This window comes from Dreissena polymorpha, chromosome 1 (assembly GCF_020536995.1).
Source record: "Dreissena polymorpha isolate Duluth1 chromosome 1, UMN_Dpol_1.0, whole genome shotgun sequence".
Lineage (NCBI taxonomy): Eukaryota > Metazoa > Mollusca > Bivalvia > Myida > Dreissenidae > Dreissena > Dreissena polymorpha.
In genome coordinates this window covers 170,194,015-170,209,582 of record NC_068355.1, presented here as the reverse complement: position 1 = coordinate 170,209,582, position 15,568 = coordinate 170,194,015, and the positions used below count along the sequence as shown (strand labels likewise).

Below are 15,568 nucleotides of genomic sequence, written 5' to 3'. Positions count from 1 at the left end.
TATATATATATATATATATATATATATATATATATATATATATATATATATATATATATATATATATATATATATTAGGAATAAAATACAGAATATGGGTATGTGAGTCTACCTACATGACCTAAAGATGTAGTGTCAAAATCGCTCCTGTCCATTGATTTTTTTGTGAGGTTATGGGCCTTGAAATTTGCTCTATAATAAACTTTTTCCGGAGTTTTTTTACGCAACGCTTTTATATAATAAGCTGATTTTTTGAAAGTGAGTCTAACTTTATAACATTCAAATGCATTGTGAAATTTGTTCCGGCCCATTGACTTTAAGCGAAGATATGGGCCTCGGACTTAGAAATGTTCGCTATAATAACTGTTTTCCGGAGTTGTATACAATAGGCTTTCATATTCGGTTAATTGTTATTCTCCCGGTAGGATGGCATAAAGCAGTCACATCGTCTGTCCATCTGTCCGCCTGGCATTTTTTCCGGAGTTTTTTTACGCAACGCTTTAAGATATTGAGCTTTTTTTTGTGTATGTGAGTTTACCTTAATAACCTACTGGTGAAGTGTAAAATGTGTTTCGGTATGTCCGTCTGTCCATCTGTCCGTCTGTCCGTACGGCATTCTTTTTTCCGGAGGTTTTTACGCAACGCTTTAAGATATTGAGGCGATTATTTGTATTTCAGTCTACCTAAATGACCTACTGATGAAGTATAAAATTCGTTCTGGTCCATAGATTTTTGGCGAAGCTATGGGCCTTGGACTTGGACTTTTTTCTGTAATAACCGTTTTCGGGGGTTATGTGCGCAACGCTCTCAGATATTGAGCTAATTTTTGGTATGTGAGTCTACCGACCTGAGCTCCAGACGAAGTGTGAAATTCGTTCCGATCCATTTATTTTTTTCGAAATTATCGGCCTTGGACTAAGTATTTTTTAATTTCATAACTGTTTTCCGGAGGTTTGTTTACGAAACGCTTTAATGTATTGGGCTTATGTGTATGCCACCTATCGGTAGGATGGCATCAAGCAGTCGAACTCTCTGTCCGTCTATTCATGACATGACCTACATGACCTACTAATGAAGTGTTAATGTCGTCCCGGTCTGTTAATTTTTGACGAAGATACGGTCCTTTGACTGATCTTAATTTGTGGTATGGAAAGTAATGAGCTTTAAAATTAGATAATTTGTATTTATCATTTGGCAGGCACAAGGTCATTTTTGACAAAGGAAGTAATTTTGTTAGAAGATATATAATCCAAGTTTGGAACTTCTGTAAATATAAAAAAGAAAGGCATGGAGATTTGAGACAAACGTGGATATAGAAATTTTCACTATAATAAACGTTTTCCGAAGTTTTTTTTATGCAACGCTTTTAGATATTGAGCTAATTTTTGGTGTGAGGGTCCACATATACGCCCTTCAGATTAAGTCTGAAATTCGTTGTGGTCAATTGAATTTTGGCGAAGTAATGGGCCTTGGACGAAGACATTTTTTATATAAACTCTTTCACGGAGTTTTTTTACGCAACAATTATAAATATTGAGCTAATGTTTGATATGTGTGTCTCCCTACATGAGCTACAGACGAAGTGAGAAATTTGTTCCGGCCGATTGAATTTTGGCGAATGTGTTTGCCTTGGACAAATGTTCTCTATGATAACCGATTTGCGATGTTTTCTTACTTCACGCTTTCAGATATTGAGCTTTTGTATGTTAGTCTACCTATATGACTTTTAATGAAGTGTGACATTCGTTCCGGTCCATTGATTTCTGGCGAAGTTATTGGCCTTGGACTCAGAATGTTCTCTATAACAACCGTTTTCCGGATGTTTTTTCACGCAAAGCATTTAGATATTGAGCTGATTTTTGGTATGTGAGTCTACCTATATGACCTACAGATGAAGAGTGAAATTCGTTCGATATTATGGGCATTGAACTTAGAAATTATCTGTATTTTTTACGCAAAGCTTTTAGATATTGAGCTGATTGTTATCCCCACGCTTTTTGAAAAGCTTTGGGATATTGTGGTTATCTCCGCCGTCCATCCGTCTGTCCGTCCTGGTCACTATCTACTGCTACACTATAAGCACTAGAACCTTGAAACGAACAAACATGGTAGCTATGAGCATATGTGCGACCCTTCACTATCCGGGTCAGAGATTTTAACTCATTTTTTATGTACTTAAACATTGGCCATAACTTTTGCAATATTGAAGATAGCAACTTGGCATGCACGTGTATCTCATGGAGCTGCACATTTTGGGTGGTGAAAGGTCAAGGTCATCCTTCAAGGTCAAAGGTCAAAAAAATAAATCCAAGGGAGGTAATAAGCTTTAAAGGGAGGTAATTAATGAACCTGTCAAACGATAAAAAAAAATAATAAATCCAAATGGCGCATTAGGGGGCATTGTGTTTCTGACAAACACATCTCTTGTTTTATGTTATTTTACATTAAAGGGGCCTTTTCACAGATTTTGGCATTTTTTAAACTTATTCATTAAATGCTTTATATTGATAAATGTAAACATTGGATCGTAAAAGCTCCAGTAAAAAATCAAGAAAAAAATTAAAAAAGGAAAAGAACATTGCCCGGAGCAGGTTTCGAACCAGTGACCCCTGGAGTGCTGCCAGAGTCCTGAAGTAAAAACGCTTTAGCCTACTGAGCTATTCCGCCGAGTACACAGTTGTACGTATTTTATACCTCATATAAGCAATCTTCGTAGTTTCACAAAATTTAACGACAAAAACAGAACTCTCCAAATTATTCAATCGTTTCGCGTTGCAACGCTTTATAATTTTTAGGTTTTCAAATCGTCAAAAGATGCATATAATAGCTATAATAGAGCATGGTTAATGTTCAGTATTACTGTTTCCTCACAAATATCATAACTAAAACGAAAACTTACGAATCTGAAACAACTTTTGTCAATTTTGTCAATTTACCAAAGCGTGAAAAGATCCCTTTAACTTCTTCATTTCTACACCGATTTACTTCCAATTGATACTGAACATCTCTCATGACAATACGGTCAATCTCAACTATGCATGGCCCTATTACCAACCATGGGACGCCCCCTTGGTCAAACATCCGGCGTCGGATACGCGTCGGCCTCTTCCGCGCCCTTTCTAGTTGGTATTTGAGTCTACCTACATGACTTACATATGAAGTGTAAGCTTCGCTCTGGTCCATTGATATTTGGTTAATGGGCATAGTTTTCTCTACAAAAGCTGGTATGTGACTTTAAAGCGCAGTTGGGGGATTGTGTTTCACAAACTATAAGATTTACATGAGTGTAAGAATACACCAACATACAAATGCCTGCTAACTGGTCGGTCTCCGAATTAAAATATACAAAGGATTGCCCCGTGGTATTATGTAAATTGAGACAGCATGAATCGCATTTGTTGGCATCATATATAACACGTATAGCCAACATCTCAACACAGATAAAAGACAAACGTCAATGAATACGTGATTTTAAGTTTAATGTATGGATTAAATCAATTTAAAGTCCCTCGTTAGAAAGATTACAGGATTGCTCTTAAAGTTGTCATCAATCGTTGAATGATTTATTTTGTATTTATGGTAACGTAAGCTGATGTTTTTACAAGTGTTCTGAGTATTTAATTATAGTACCGTAATTGAAATACTGGACAATCATTTCTATATAAATTCTATATAAAAATGTATTTACATTTAGCTATAACTGAGCTTTTTGAGTTCGAAAAATGATTACTTGGTCATTCGATAAACCCTACGTTTAAACTCGAACAGCCTATTCAGCAAACACTAAAAGTCTATAAACAAAACATTAGTCTTGATAGTAAGCAATTGCAGTCTATACATGAATCTATAATGGTCTATATACTAATCATACAAATATATACAGCATTCTCTATACATCAAGCACTTTTATTCCATTAAGAAGATTTAAGACATAAAGTCTAAACAATAAATTCACTCGCACATATTAATACGTATCAATTATGCAAAAGTATTTGTTATATTTCAGGTTTTTAATGGCTAACATGAAATGTTAGACAGCAAAAAACAAAGCTATAGTTAAAAGTCAAAACTGAGCATATCTAAGTTGTTATCACTCTTTTCAATTTATTCCAGAAAAGATCGTTTCCTTCGTGGTCTATTGTGTATTCAATATAACTATTTTCTTGGATCCATCTTAACATTTCCAACGGCAAAGTGCTATTTGGAACAGGTTCTAGCATCACAATTACAAGCGAAATATCCTCCCCCCTAGAATATATGCTCTCCATTCGCGCCATGTTGAATTCGTACATGCACCACTTACTCCTCAGAAAGGCAATTGACAATATGACAACCGTCCTTCTGCTGCTCTGGATGGCGTGAATAATGTTGTCGGAAATTGCGTTGCCAGGGAGGAAGTCTCTTTGGTGAAGACAAAGTGACACATTCTCCGTCTCCAGACGAGGAATCACGTCATCAAGTATGAAACGTGTATTGTCTTCAGCATACGATATGAAAGCATCGAATTGATAGTTTTGTAAAACTGTGTAGTCGGTCATGTTACGGTATCCCTAAAACGTTTTCCTGGTCCTATACATAAAATACCTAAGTTTCAAACGATTTTTGTAAACTAATCCACCGATAATGATAAACATAAAAAGCGTCAGCGCTATGACACATAAAATTATTATCAAGGTATATGAATAACACATGTATTTTAGATGGATTATATCGTTGAGGACATCTGTTGTTGACATCTGTCTTTTCTTATCAACGAAGAACTGATAGTTTTGGAATTCTTCAATATTTTTTCTGTTGCTTATCAACCACTGAATAAATTGTTGATTTTGACAACCGTTGTCCAATGGGTTATTATGATGGATGATTTAAAAGTGTTCTTTGTTTTCAAGTTGAATTTGTTTTTGTCTACTTAGTGTTGGTATAGTGTTAAATTCAATATTTACATAAAATATAGTTGACAATGTGTTTAAATGATGTCGAAACTTTCAATGGTGTTATGTCGAAGATCTAATTGTTCCAAGTGTATAAGAGAATCAATGGTTGAAGCGAATAATACAGTTATTCCATTAGATGACAGGTCTAAGAATTTCAGTAACTTAAGCATACTAAAAATGTTCGAGGACGTCTTATTGGAAAGCTGATATCCGATATAGTTTTGAGAAAGCCTCACTGTTGTAAGGTTACCAAACATTAAAGAGGAAGAGCCAATCCAGGTTATGTAGCATCGGGATATATTTAACGTTTGAAGACTTGGAAACATTAATTCTCCACTAATATATTAAACACGTTTCCCGATATATCCAGATAACGTATGTTATTAGTACCTGGTGAAAATTTAAAGTTATCATTAAGATTGTCAATTAAAAAACATTCGTATAAGTTAACTTTTACCAAATTTAAAGGCAGTGTCACATCAATGTTTATTTTAGTATTATCGTCCGGATCAATAAAGAGACACGAATAATCATCACGTGAGTGTTCTTTAAAAAATGTTTGATTAGAATATGGGCAAGCACTCTGATGTTTGTCATCGTCTACATATGTGTTTTCAAACTCATACTGTATCAGATTAGGTGCATAGTTCAAATGCTGACCTAGCACCGTTGTAAGATTCTTTATGCGACCAAGCTGAAGTAAATAAGCACCAAAATGTGAACTGATTTTCAGTCAGTTTGATGATCTCTAGGGATGGCGCAGTCAAAATCAAAGAATTGGTTTCGACAATTTCTATTATGTCGCCAGAAATATCCAACTCTTTCACGGATGTGTTCCGAAGGTAACAAAGGTCTTACGCGCTTACCTTTATCCCTATTCCCCATGTATTGTGCAAATAAGATATGTTCAAATGACGAATCTCTGTAAACTGTAATCCGTATATCACATTTTCTAAAGACTTGAATCCTAGTTGTCGGTTGTAAGATAGATCCAATACACGAAGATTGTGAAGATGTTCGAACGCCCCAGCAGTTATTCTGGTAATACAACAGCCTGATATGTTGAGGATTTGCAGAGATCTCATTTCCGCAAACGTGGATTTTTCTACTACAACGAGGTCACACGCCCGTTCTACATTTAATCCGGATACTTTTAGTTGTGTAACATTTGGGAAGTCGTTAACAATATCTGGAAGGCCGTCTAATGTCAGAATACTGAGGGAATGTAAATGATGGAAACGCGGACAGGATGATTTGTATTTAATGGTTTAACTGCCGTGTAATTTTAAAGTTTTTAAACAAGCTGGAAGGAAAGATGTATCCCAAGTGTTACTGTACACCGGAAACAAATTCCGAAATATGTCAAGAATTGTTAAATTGGTGATATTTACAAAAGCATGTTTTTCAATCTCTGTGATTTGATTATAATGTAAATCAAGTTCATGCAGATTTTCACAACCTTCACAATCATCTGCTGACAGGTTTCCGAAATTGTTTCTACCTGCTTTTAGTACATCAATCCGATGTCGTCCATTTAAAATCGTTGAACGATATGATTGATAAAGTAAGATTTGATCTACCCTCACCATCCATTACAAACCCGTTGTTTGTTTTATTCGTACAAGAACACAACATATTTGGTCCACATTCAAATACAGTAACTCTTCCGTAACTCCAAAACGAACATACTATAATAAGTACTATGAAAATAAACCGTCAATGTAGAATTTTTTGTCAATTTCGATTTTTACAAATGGTATAATGTAAGCACTGAAGTGGTGTATCTTGACTGAAGTAATGAAATTGAAAATCACGCCAAGTCATTAAAACTAACCGACTGTTCCGGTCGATAAACCTGACATTTTAAACATCTTTGGTAAATAACATAACTGAATAATCTTTTGAATATATTAAAAGGTCTTCAGCGTTTTAAAGGAGCTGGTTAAAGAATTCGTGTGTTTGATTTCGTTAAATCTAAATTGTTATTTTATATGCGCAAAAGGTGACTTACCATTGCTTATTTTGAAAAGCGGTCCTTGTAGTTGAATTGCTGACGCGCTTTGCGTTTAAGTGAAGGCTGCGCAAAAAAAACAGTTACAATTGTTATTATTATTTTTTAATTCGACGAACTTAGATGTCGTTTTCCTGATGTGTTTACTATTTTAAAGAAACACGCATTTCGTGTGTGATTAAGATCAGATCAGATCGCATGATAATTTTGTAGTTATTTATCGTTTAACATTAATCCTTGAACAATAACTAACTGAATAGGAATAAACACTATGTGGTGCGCATCAAGAATTCGTTATTGAGAACTCCACTAGCAACTGTTCAAAATATTTTTTGATGCATGACAAATTACTCATTTAAGAAGAATTAAGGACGTACGCGGCAGTTTTAATGCAAATTTTGCTACACCTAGAATTTGATAAGTTTTGGTTTTTAAGAAGAACCATCTGTTGTGGATAGAAAAATAAAATAAAAATCATGGGTCACCGTTGTTGTTCATTTTTTATTCGCACTTGAACAACGAGCATATTTTAGCACAAGAACAATTCACCAATAAGGTAATAACATAAAAACTAGAGTAAATTAATGAGAAAAGTGTTGAAAACAACCTCTATTTATCACAACATATGTAATACTGATTTAATTAGACTGTAAATTAAAAAAAATAACATGAATTTATTGATTTATGTTTTTTTAATCAATTTCTAAACATAAACAAAAACAACAGAATTTCACATATGAAAATAAATAAAATTCATCAAAGTCATTTTTATTTTTAAATGCCTTCCTGCACCTACATTTTTTCCCAATTTACCTAAATGTTAAATGAGTTAAAACTTAATACAAATATAAAAAGAAAACAATAGGTCACCGTTGTCGTTTGTTCATAAATGCTGTTTTACGGAAGGTATTAAAATACAATTTAAAACACAGTGAAAACCATGTACATGTTGCAGGTCAAAAAACATACTAGTACATGTATTGCTGTATACCGGTGAAAATGTACATTTAAATGTAAATGAAAACACAAATTATGTGTAGCAAGATGAGTAAAAGAAAAATAATACAGTAAATAACTGAAAACAAGATGTATACAATATATTAAAGGGTCAGTCCAACTGATTTAGACATGTATTGAAGCTTGTCATTAAATACTTAAAATGCTTTATATTGATAATTTTAAACATTTGAACTAAAAATCTCCAGTAAAAGAACAAGAATACTATTTTTAAAAAAGGAAAAAAGTAACCCTAAACAGGGCTCGAACCACTGACCCCTGGATTCCTGGAGTAAAACGCCTACTGCCTATACCACTCGACCATCCACGCTCATATTGAGAGCGGATGTATTTTTTACCTATATAAGCAATCCTCGTAGTTTCCCAAAATATCGTTTCGCGTCGATACGACGCTTTATCTATTGGACGGCCCCTTTAAAGGATCATATCAAAGGTATTTCATTTTCATGGACAAAAACTGTCCAGTTTTTGTACCTTGCGTTCATTTTAAGCAAGTTTTGTTGTTCTTTCGTTCTTACATTGTTCACATTCTTTTTTATCCGAATATCCGAAATATATTGCACTTATTTCGCAACCGGTGTTTCAGTAAAAAAAATATTTGCGTGAAACTAAACTGCCGCGTACGTCCTTAAGTCACGTAAGTTTGAATGAACCCATACAATAAAAATAAAAACATTAATCGTCAAACAACAATTACATTAGCTGAAAACTAGTTTCAACTGATTCCAATAAAAACAACTATATTCAATTGCGTGTTGTATGCAACCATTCATGCCTCTCTAAACTGTAAACATGAACTTTCACAAAATAAAAATAAACTTTCACAGTTTCACATAATCATTCAAATAAATGCGCTTAACTCGAAATTGTGGTGTAGTTAAGTTCCTGTATTATGTGGACCCGCACCATATACTTTTAAATCCGTATTTTCATGTAGTACACATATATAAGTATATTGTGTATAAACCTTAAATGCATCACGGATTATTAGTGTGTTTTTGTATATTTGGTTCTTGTGACATACGTAACAACAACAACAACAACTACTACTACTACTACTGTAACTACTACTTGTAGTATACTACTACTACTACTACTACTACTACTACTACTACTACTACTACTACTACTACTACTACTACTACTACTACTACTACTACTGGTACTACTACTTCTACTACTTCTACTACTACTACTACTACTACTACTACTACTACTACTACTACTTCTACAACTACTACTACTACTACTACTACTACTTGTACTACTACAACTACGACAGCTGCTGCTGCTGCTTCTGCTTCTGATACTGCTTCTGCTACTACTACTGCTACTGCTACTGCTACTGCTACTTCTACTACTACTACTACATTTACTACTACTACTACAACTACTACTACTACTACTTATACTAACTCTACGTCTACTACCACTATGAAACTTTTTCTGTAATGAATATGCTGACAATACCAAACATATAACAAGTATGCAGCTGCTGATCTCTATACAATTCATTGAAAAGGTTCTATTCTGATAGCATTGTTGCTGTATATATTTCCTTAATTATTGTCCTGTTATAAATCTAAGTATTATGGTTTCCTTTCCCTCAACGTATTCAGTTTCGATTCGTTCTATCTTATACGCCTATCCTTTCCTTTTATGTATAGATATGTTGTTTGATTTCTTAAAGTTTATACTCTAATATAATTATTTTTTAGAAGCTGATAAAGTTACATGGTCACTCTAACACCTTAATTTTATTTTATGTTGTTATATTATTTTTTATATATTTCGTGAAATGGTTTGCATATGTTCTGTTTAAGGAAAAATGTTTGCAGTCACACGTACTCGTTTTCATCGTTTCATGTACATATTTTTTAATTTTAGTTACAAAGCACCTTTTAGTTAAAGAGTTTAATTGTTCAAAATTGTACATGTATTAAACTAGTTTGTTGTATGTGTTGTCGACACATGCATATATATGTTTCCTCTATATATGTTGTGTGTATTTGTCCATCAATAAATGTAGTATACACGTAGACGTACGTGCAAATATTTAAAATTATTATCGTTATGTTTAATGTGAATACAAACGCCGTTCTGATCTGTTCTTTTCAAACTGTCTTAACTTTTCAAACACAGACATTTTATGGTTATCGCATATCCAACACATTTCTTAAACCCATCATTTTCTTTTATAACTTAAATCTTGAAACACGCAGGCCCCAATTGGCTTCGCTATATGTTTTCACAGTCATAAAAATTTACACAAGAGCCGTTTACTGTCGCGGATAATGGGTATGCGTGGTCGAAGGAGGATTACCTCTCCGCGGGAAACTGATTTTCCAATAACAGGCGCAGCGGATTTTATATAAGTCGATTACTTTTGAGGAGGACGTCGCTGCCCTTGCAGCCCAATTACCGACGCCCTTGTAACGCACGAGTTTACAAGTTTAGATGTTATTTATGCATGTGTTATATTATTCCTGGTGTGCTCATTTGAAAAATGTCCATTCTCAAGATAACACTGATTGTTTGCATCTTTGCATCAGACAGGAGTTTAAGTGTCAGGAAAAAGTTTCCGTGTGGACCAGGCAACGCGTGTGCATGCAAATGTGATAAACAGGAAAAGGTGTCAATGGACTGTGAAGGAAGAGGAAATCTTAAACTTTCCGAGATATGTGTGTCTATTGGAAATATGACATCACTTAAAGCTGGAAGAAATAACTTCGGCAACCTAACAGCATTGGATCTCAAAGGATGTGAGAATTTAGCAGAAATATATTTTAATTTCAATCAGATTGCTCACATAGAACGAGAGATATTCCAGGACTTTCGGCACCTACATCTATTAGATCTTTCGAGAAATTTGCTTCAGGTCTATTTCAAAGGCTGGGATGCATCTTTTCTTCCAAAGAACCTTCATACATTAAAAATAAACGGCAATCCAATACCAGATAATGCCAACTTTCCGAATCTGGACAGTCAATATTACCTGAATAAACTCATATCGGATGGAGTTTCGAATAAGGCTCTCAACGTTTCAAGACTGGCATATTTGTCTCTATCCGGATTAAATTTACAAACAACATGTCAACTCATTCGAATAAACAATGAAACATTTTCGCTTTCGAATTCACTAAAAGTTTTGAATATTTCCGACTGTGGAGTCATCAGCATCACTGCAGGAGCTTTCGAGCATCTTCACAGTCTAGAGGTATTGGATCTATCTTATAACCGTCAGCTGGAATTATGGAGTTTGGTGAATATCACGTACGGCTTGCAGTTTACAAGGATACGTTTTTTGAACATATCAAATCTAGTCAGTAGGTTCAGCAGCGGAAAACAAATTAAATTGCCGCATACGTGTTATCTCTGGAACACAACGGTCGAAGATGTAGATTTATCGGGAAACATGATAGATATGGTTGAAACCAACTCATTTATTTTGACACCTCCGTCGTTACAAATTCTTCGCATAAATCAGAATAAATTTCGGTTCGGTCCATATGTGCTTCAGTTTGGATGCCTAGGTAATGTTACTGCGGTGTTTTTAAGTTACCAAAATCATGGCTATAATCCACTTATTTATGTTGCGGAAAACAGTAAAAGATATTCTGGACCCACGGAGGAACTGTATCAAATGGAATGTCCTTTTTGCAATGTCAGCTTTTTGAAAGAGTACGCAAACCGCACCAGAGATTGCACATTTATTGAGAATGGTGTGCTAGATTTATTTCATTTAAAACTGCCTGTAAGAATGGAACGTATTATAGCAAATGATTGTGCTCTGACCTTTAAAATTAATTATAAATATTATTTTAATCCAGAAAATAGTTCAATGCGTTATGTCGATATATCTGGAAATATTGTTGAGTCTTTTACCGGATATATTGGAAATCTGCCGATGCTAGAAACTTTAAATATGTCTCGCTGCTATACCTCATCTATTGGTCAGACCAGTTTGAACTACATATCTCTGAAAACTTTACGACTGGCTCACAATGATATAGGCGCACAACTGGCAGATTCAAAACGATCCAACATATTTAATATGCTTCCATCACTTCAAGATTTGGATCTGTCTTCAAATGGAATAACAGTTCTGTTTACTTCGACTTTTAAAGAACTTGTCAATTTGCGTCACTTAGATTTAAGCAACAACAATATAGAACACTTTGACGTAAATATAAACACATTATCACATTTGTTACAACTAAATCTGGAAATTAACTCAATTCATACATTAAAAAAAGAAGTTCGACGCAAACTTGAAGCCAACGAAAACGATCGTTCTAAGTTTTCAATTAACTTACAAAAAAACTCGCTGACATATGACTGCAACAATCAAGAATTTCTACACTGGTTGATTCAACACAAAGCAAACATGGTTGGATTCAGGGGATATATCTTTATTTCATCTGACGAGAAGTCAATAACTTGCGACAAAATGATGACTGATCTGGACCGTCTTGAGTCGAGGTGTAAGTCATATGTAGCGGTAATTATAGTCGGTGTGTTGGCATTGGCAACATTCCTGTCATTGATCATTGGTGGTGTGATATACAGGTATCGCTGGAGAATACGATACTTTATGTATATGTCAAAGAAGAGATTTTTTGGATATCATATACTTCCTGATTACACAGTTATACAAAACTATAAATACGATGCATTCGTATCGTATGCAGAAGACAATATACGTTTTATACTTGATGACGTCATTCCTTGACTAGAGACGGATATTATTTCATTTTGCATTCACCAAAGAGACTTCCTCCCTGGCAACGCAATCTCAGACAACATTATTCACGCAATCCAGAGCAGCAGAAAGACGATTGTCATCTTATCAAATGCCTTTTTGAAGAGCAAGTGGTGCATGTATGAATTCAACATGGCGCGAATGGAGAGCATATACTCAAGAGGGGAGAACATTTCGCTAGTTATCGTGATGCTGGAACCGATTGCACATAAAACTATGTCATTGGAAATGGTACGGTGGATTCAAGACAATAATTACATTGAATACACTACTGATCACGACGGGAACGCTCTTTTCTGGGACAAACTGAGACGTGCGATAACATCGTAAATTCGAGCATGCATAATGTTTACCTTAGTATGTAGTTTATTTACTTTCTCGTCAGTCATTACATGATTTTTCAAGTTGTATCCTAAACCGCATTGTGTAAGGTTTATACTTTCTTGTATGTTTTATATGAGGTCAAACATGAACTAATCAACTGCAAATTCGGCCATAGTGGTTGCAATTTTGGTAAGCATTTGTTTAAGGGTGAGATCGCTGCAAAATAGAAGTATTTGGGAATGTTATTTATCTGCAATTGTTTCCAGTCACTTGGAAAATACGGTTTAGCGATTCAACTATGTCATACATGGTATCATATTGTTTGTTACACTTATCATTATTATTTTTTATTATTTGATATTATAATGAAAAATAAGATGGCGAAGCGTTAAAATGAAAGCCATATAAATACTAAAAATCAACGAATATTTCGTCAAATATCGGTAAAATTAAGTTAAGCAATGCAAAATAAGTGTTCCTTATAGCAATTGCCAAAATTTCAATGCTAGATGGGGTACAATAACATAGATTTAACTAGATACTAAATGGTCGTTTTTATTTTTTGTATCACAATATATTCCATGTGAATTTCCCGCAACGACATCCGAACAATTTAGAGCAAACGCGACAATGACTTCGGGAGAACTTCGGATGACAGCGTAGGAAGAACTACATTGTTCTCATGAGCTGCCCGAAGCCAATCTTGCGTTCGCTCATAAATGTGTGGATATTTTCGCGGGTAATTCACGGGCAATATATTCAAAAAAAAGTACAAACGAGCATTTTGTATATTGTAAAATCAATTTGACCAGACCACATCAAACGTAGAACTTTAGGCAATTGCTATAAGGAACACTGATTTTGTATGGGTTAACTTTATTTTGCGAAATAATTTACGAAATATTAGTTGATTTTGAATATTTATTTGGCTTTTATGTTAAATATGTCAGTTCATTCAATCATTTTAACATTTTATTTGACATTCTTTGTATCATTATTTTATGAAACACTGAATGACATTATCATACATGTAGTCTGGAAAATCAGAGTTATTTCAATGATACGTTAGCGAACTAGATCCCTCGATTATTTAAGTAAAATAACAAATCATACGTACTATTCGTGGTTGAAAGGATATTTTGATGTTGAAAGTAATTAAAGGTGTTTGAGTTTGTACCTTGACCAACCTGATAATAAATATTTCTTTATTGCATTGAATGTAATTGAAAACGTTCTGTTTTGACTTAACACATTATATTTTTATTCCAGGTGCTGTTCAGTAGGAATAAGTAGTTATTTTGTCAATTCGCTTCAAAAACAAATGCATATGCCTTGTCCGAATAAAAAGTAGTTTAGTAGATAAGTGATAGGATGCATACGTGTATATACTGTATACTTGTTAAATTGTTGCTGTTTTGGGGTTGAATGGTAAACTCTTTAATTCATAGATTGTAGTTTAAATCAGTGTATGCTTTGATTTCGGATAGCAATTTGGTCACCTGCCTCAAATTTAAGAGGAGTGTTGACAAGAGATCCTCTTATGGTGATTTATCTGAAACTTCATGATTAATAAGTGTTGTATATATTTCAACAAAACATATTCACATATCAGTTCTCACACTTTCCTCTAGATGTAATGGACAATTACCGTATGTTATATGTTTTAAATATATGTATATGTATTTATAACCTTAAATATATATATTTGCACCAATAGAGCGAAATTAGGAGAACTTTAATGTTAAAATGTATCCACCATGTAAACAATGTAATGTATAACTTTTAAAAAAGCAGTTGTTAAGCCAATGGGCGTAATAGTTTTATTTGTTTAGAATATCAATGATCAAATTAACTGCACAAAATAAATATATATCAGCTTTGTGACTTTTACTCCGCTTGCGATGAGCTATTGTCAGTGTGTTAATAAATGATATGTACTATTTGATAAACTGTAAAGGCTCTCATAGATGCAACTGCATGTCTTCGTGTTTTTATTTTGAAGAATTGTTCATCCATCGATATAAGTCAAACAAAGCGCAGACTATACCATGATGTAAACTCATACCTACGACAGTTTTGTAAAGGTATATATGACGCGATTTCACAAGCACAGCTCAACTTTAATAACTTTTAAAGCTTTCCCGGGAATACCCAAATTAATCCATTATTAATTTTGAAAAAAGGATGATGAAACAGCGCTTTTTAAATATTCTCCCTAGTTGTACCGTTTGCAATCGTTAGTAATTATATAATAACTTGAACTTGCTTTGAAGTATAAAATACATATTGGATCTGCCACGAGTTGTCATATCATACCATATTTTATTAAACGAGTTCAGGAATTTTTTTAGTAGGCGAGCCTTGGCCAGCTTACTAACGAATTTCCTGGACGAGTTTAATAAAATATGGCATGAAATGACAAGGAGTGTCTTATCTTTGTTATCACATGCTTTTAAATGAGCACATTAAATAAATATATACGCAAACATAATGATACATTCCGAATGTTGTTTACATTTC

The 15,568-nt window shown here is 34.0% G+C and overlaps 2 protein-coding genes across 2 annotated transcripts; one reads left to right on the top strand and one right to left on the bottom strand.

Moving 5' to 3' along the window:
• Positions 1 to 4,079: 4,079 nt before the first annotated feature.
• Positions 4,080 to 6,796, bottom strand: LOC127864444 (toll-like receptor 4). The gene is made up of 3 exons (XM_052404072.1): positions 6,769 to 6,796; positions 6,268 to 6,405; positions 4,080 to 4,522 (listed from the first exon to the last, which is right to left on the bottom strand). Exons 1-3 carry the CDS (start codon positions 6,794 to 6,796, stop codon positions 4,080 to 4,082), a joined length of 609 nt encoding a protein of 202 aa, XP_052260032.1.
• A 3,685-nt stretch (positions 6,797 to 10,481) lies between these two features.
• Positions 10,482 to 13,557, top strand: LOC127860123 (toll-like receptor 4). Its single transcript, XM_052397969.1, has one exon. It carries the CDS (start codon positions 10,601 to 10,603, stop codon positions 12,692 to 12,694), a length of 2,094 nt encoding a protein of 697 aa, XP_052253929.1. The 5' UTR covers positions 10,482 to 10,600; the 3' UTR covers positions 12,695 to 13,557.
• Positions 13,558 to 15,568: the final 2,011 nt, after the last annotated feature.

Bases quoted from the DNA above. Each gene is read 5' to 3' on its own strand.
- LOC127860123 (XM_052397969.1), top strand. From the start codon at position 10,601: ATGGACTGTGAAGGAAGAGGAAATCTTAAACTTTCCGAGATATGTGTG.
- LOC127864444 (XM_052404072.1), bottom strand. From the start codon at position 6,796: ATGTCAGGTTTATCGACCGGAACAGTCG. The intron at 6,406-6,768 runs GTTAGTTTTAAT...ACCTGTCAGCAG, and splicing joins TTTATCGACCGGAACAGTCG to ATGATTGTGAAGGTTGTGAA. The intron at 4,523-6,267 runs GTAACACTTGGG...CCGACTACACAG, and splicing joins GAATTTGTTTCCGGTGTACA to TTTTACAAAACTATCAATTC.